The 1,784-nt window shown below is 47.5% G+C and overlaps 1 protein-coding gene across 1 annotated transcript; it reads left to right on the top strand.

Annotated features, from left to right (window-relative positions):
* The first annotated feature begins 337 nt into the window (after positions 1-337).
* LOC105518642 (olfactory receptor 2V1) lies at positions 338-1,285 on the top strand. Its single transcript, XM_011951719.1, has one exon. It carries the CDS (start codon positions 338-340, stop codon positions 1,283-1,285), a length of 948 nt encoding a protein of 315 aa, XP_011807109.1.
* Positions 1,286-1,784: the final 499 nt, after the last annotated feature.

The following is a 1,784-nucleotide window of genomic DNA, read 5'->3' on the forward strand; positions in this document are numbered from 1 at the left end:
TCCAAGGCCTGTTAGAGACAGTGGACCAAACCCATGTGACCCCAGCTATGTGGAAAGCCTGGGCTTTGCTGGCTGGAGGAGAATTGTCCAACAGTCCTGGGGCACATGAAATGATCCCATTTCTACCCTCTGGGTTTCGACATGCACGAATAACCATGTGGAGTCCAATTTCAGAGCTGGCAGAGGTCCTGTCACCTGTGTCACAGGAATACGAGAGTGTCCTCCTGCATGTCTCAGATCATATGCTGTTGAACTGAAGAATCTGGAGCACAATAGAGACATGTCCCTCAATCTCATAATTTCTCTGTGTTCTCAGGTGACGGTGAACGACTAAGCCATGGGAAGATGGGTGAACCAATCATACACAGATGGCTTCATCCTCGTGGGCATCTTTTCCCACAGCCAGACTGACCTTGTCCTCTTCTCTGCAGTTATGGTGGTCTTCACAGTGGCCCTCTGTGGGAACGTCCTCCTCATCTTCCTCATCTACATGGACCCTCAACTTCACACCCCCATGTACTTCTTCCTCAGCCAGCTCTCCCTCATGGACCTCATGTTGGTCTGTAACATTGTGCCAAAGATGGCAGCCAACTTCCTGTCTGGCAGGAAGTCCATCTCCTTTGTGGGCTGTGGCGTACAAACTGGCTTTTTTGTCTCTCTTGTGGGATCTGAGGGGCTCTTGCTGGGACTCATGGCTTATGACCGCTATGTGGCCATTAGCCACCCACTTCACTATCCCATCCTCATGAATCAGAAGGTCTGTCTCCAGATTATTGGGAGCTCCTGGGCCTTTGGGATAATTGATGGAGTGATTCAGATGGTGGCAGCCATGAGCTTACCTTACTGTGACTCGAGGAATGTGGATCACTTCTTCTGTGAGGTGCAAGCTTTACTGAAGCTGGCCTGTGTAGACACTTCCCTTTTTGACACCCTCCTCTTTGCTTGCTGTGTCTTCATGCTTCTCCTTCCCTTCTCCATCATCGTGGTCTCATATGCTTGCATTCTAGGGGCTGTGCTGCGAATGCGCTCTGCTCAGACCTGGAAAAAGGCTCTGGCCACCTGTTCCTCCCACCTGACAGCTGTCACCCTCTTCTATGGGGCAGCCATGTTCATGTACCTGAGGCCCAGGCGCTACCGGCCCCCCAGCCATGACAAGGTGGCCTCTATCTTCTACACGGTCCTTACCCCCATGCTCAATCCCCTCATTTACAGCTTGAGGAACCAGGAGGTGATGGGGGCACTGAGGAAGGTGCTGAACCACTGCAGGATTGGCAGCCAGCACTGAACCCCAGAGTCTGGTGCCTGCTGTGCCACTTCTTGCCTGTGTCACATTGGTAAGTCACTCAACCTTTGTGAGTGTCTGCTGCCATTCTCCTGTTGATGGTCACTGCCTGGTTTATAGGTTTTGACCATTGTAAGAAAAGCCACTATGAACATTCCTGTACAAAAAAGAAAAAGAAAAAAGAAAAAAAGAAAAGAATCATGACACCTGCACTCTGAGGGATTTTGTAAAGATCACGATGTGTCAATCCAAAGCTCCATGAAGAAGCAATGCCTTGCTATTATTGTCATTGTGGATTGTTTATAACCTCCTTGGACTAAATTTACTCTATTTTTTATTTTCTTTATTTTATTTTTTGTGTGTTTCTGCTATTTAATGCTATATTTCTTAATTCTTGGTAATAGCTGTCTTATTGGATGCATGCTAAGTTCTAGGTTCCTGTTCCTTTTCTCTTCTTTCTAAATTATTTAATTGATGACTTAAGCTAACAAATGTGGATATC

The sequence above is a fragment of the Colobus angolensis genome, unplaced genomic scaffold (assembly GCF_000951035.1).
Source record: "Colobus angolensis palliatus isolate OR3802 unplaced genomic scaffold, Cang.pa_1.0 Scaffold325, whole genome shotgun sequence".
Lineage (NCBI taxonomy): Eukaryota > Metazoa > Chordata > Mammalia > Primates > Cercopithecidae > Colobus > Colobus angolensis.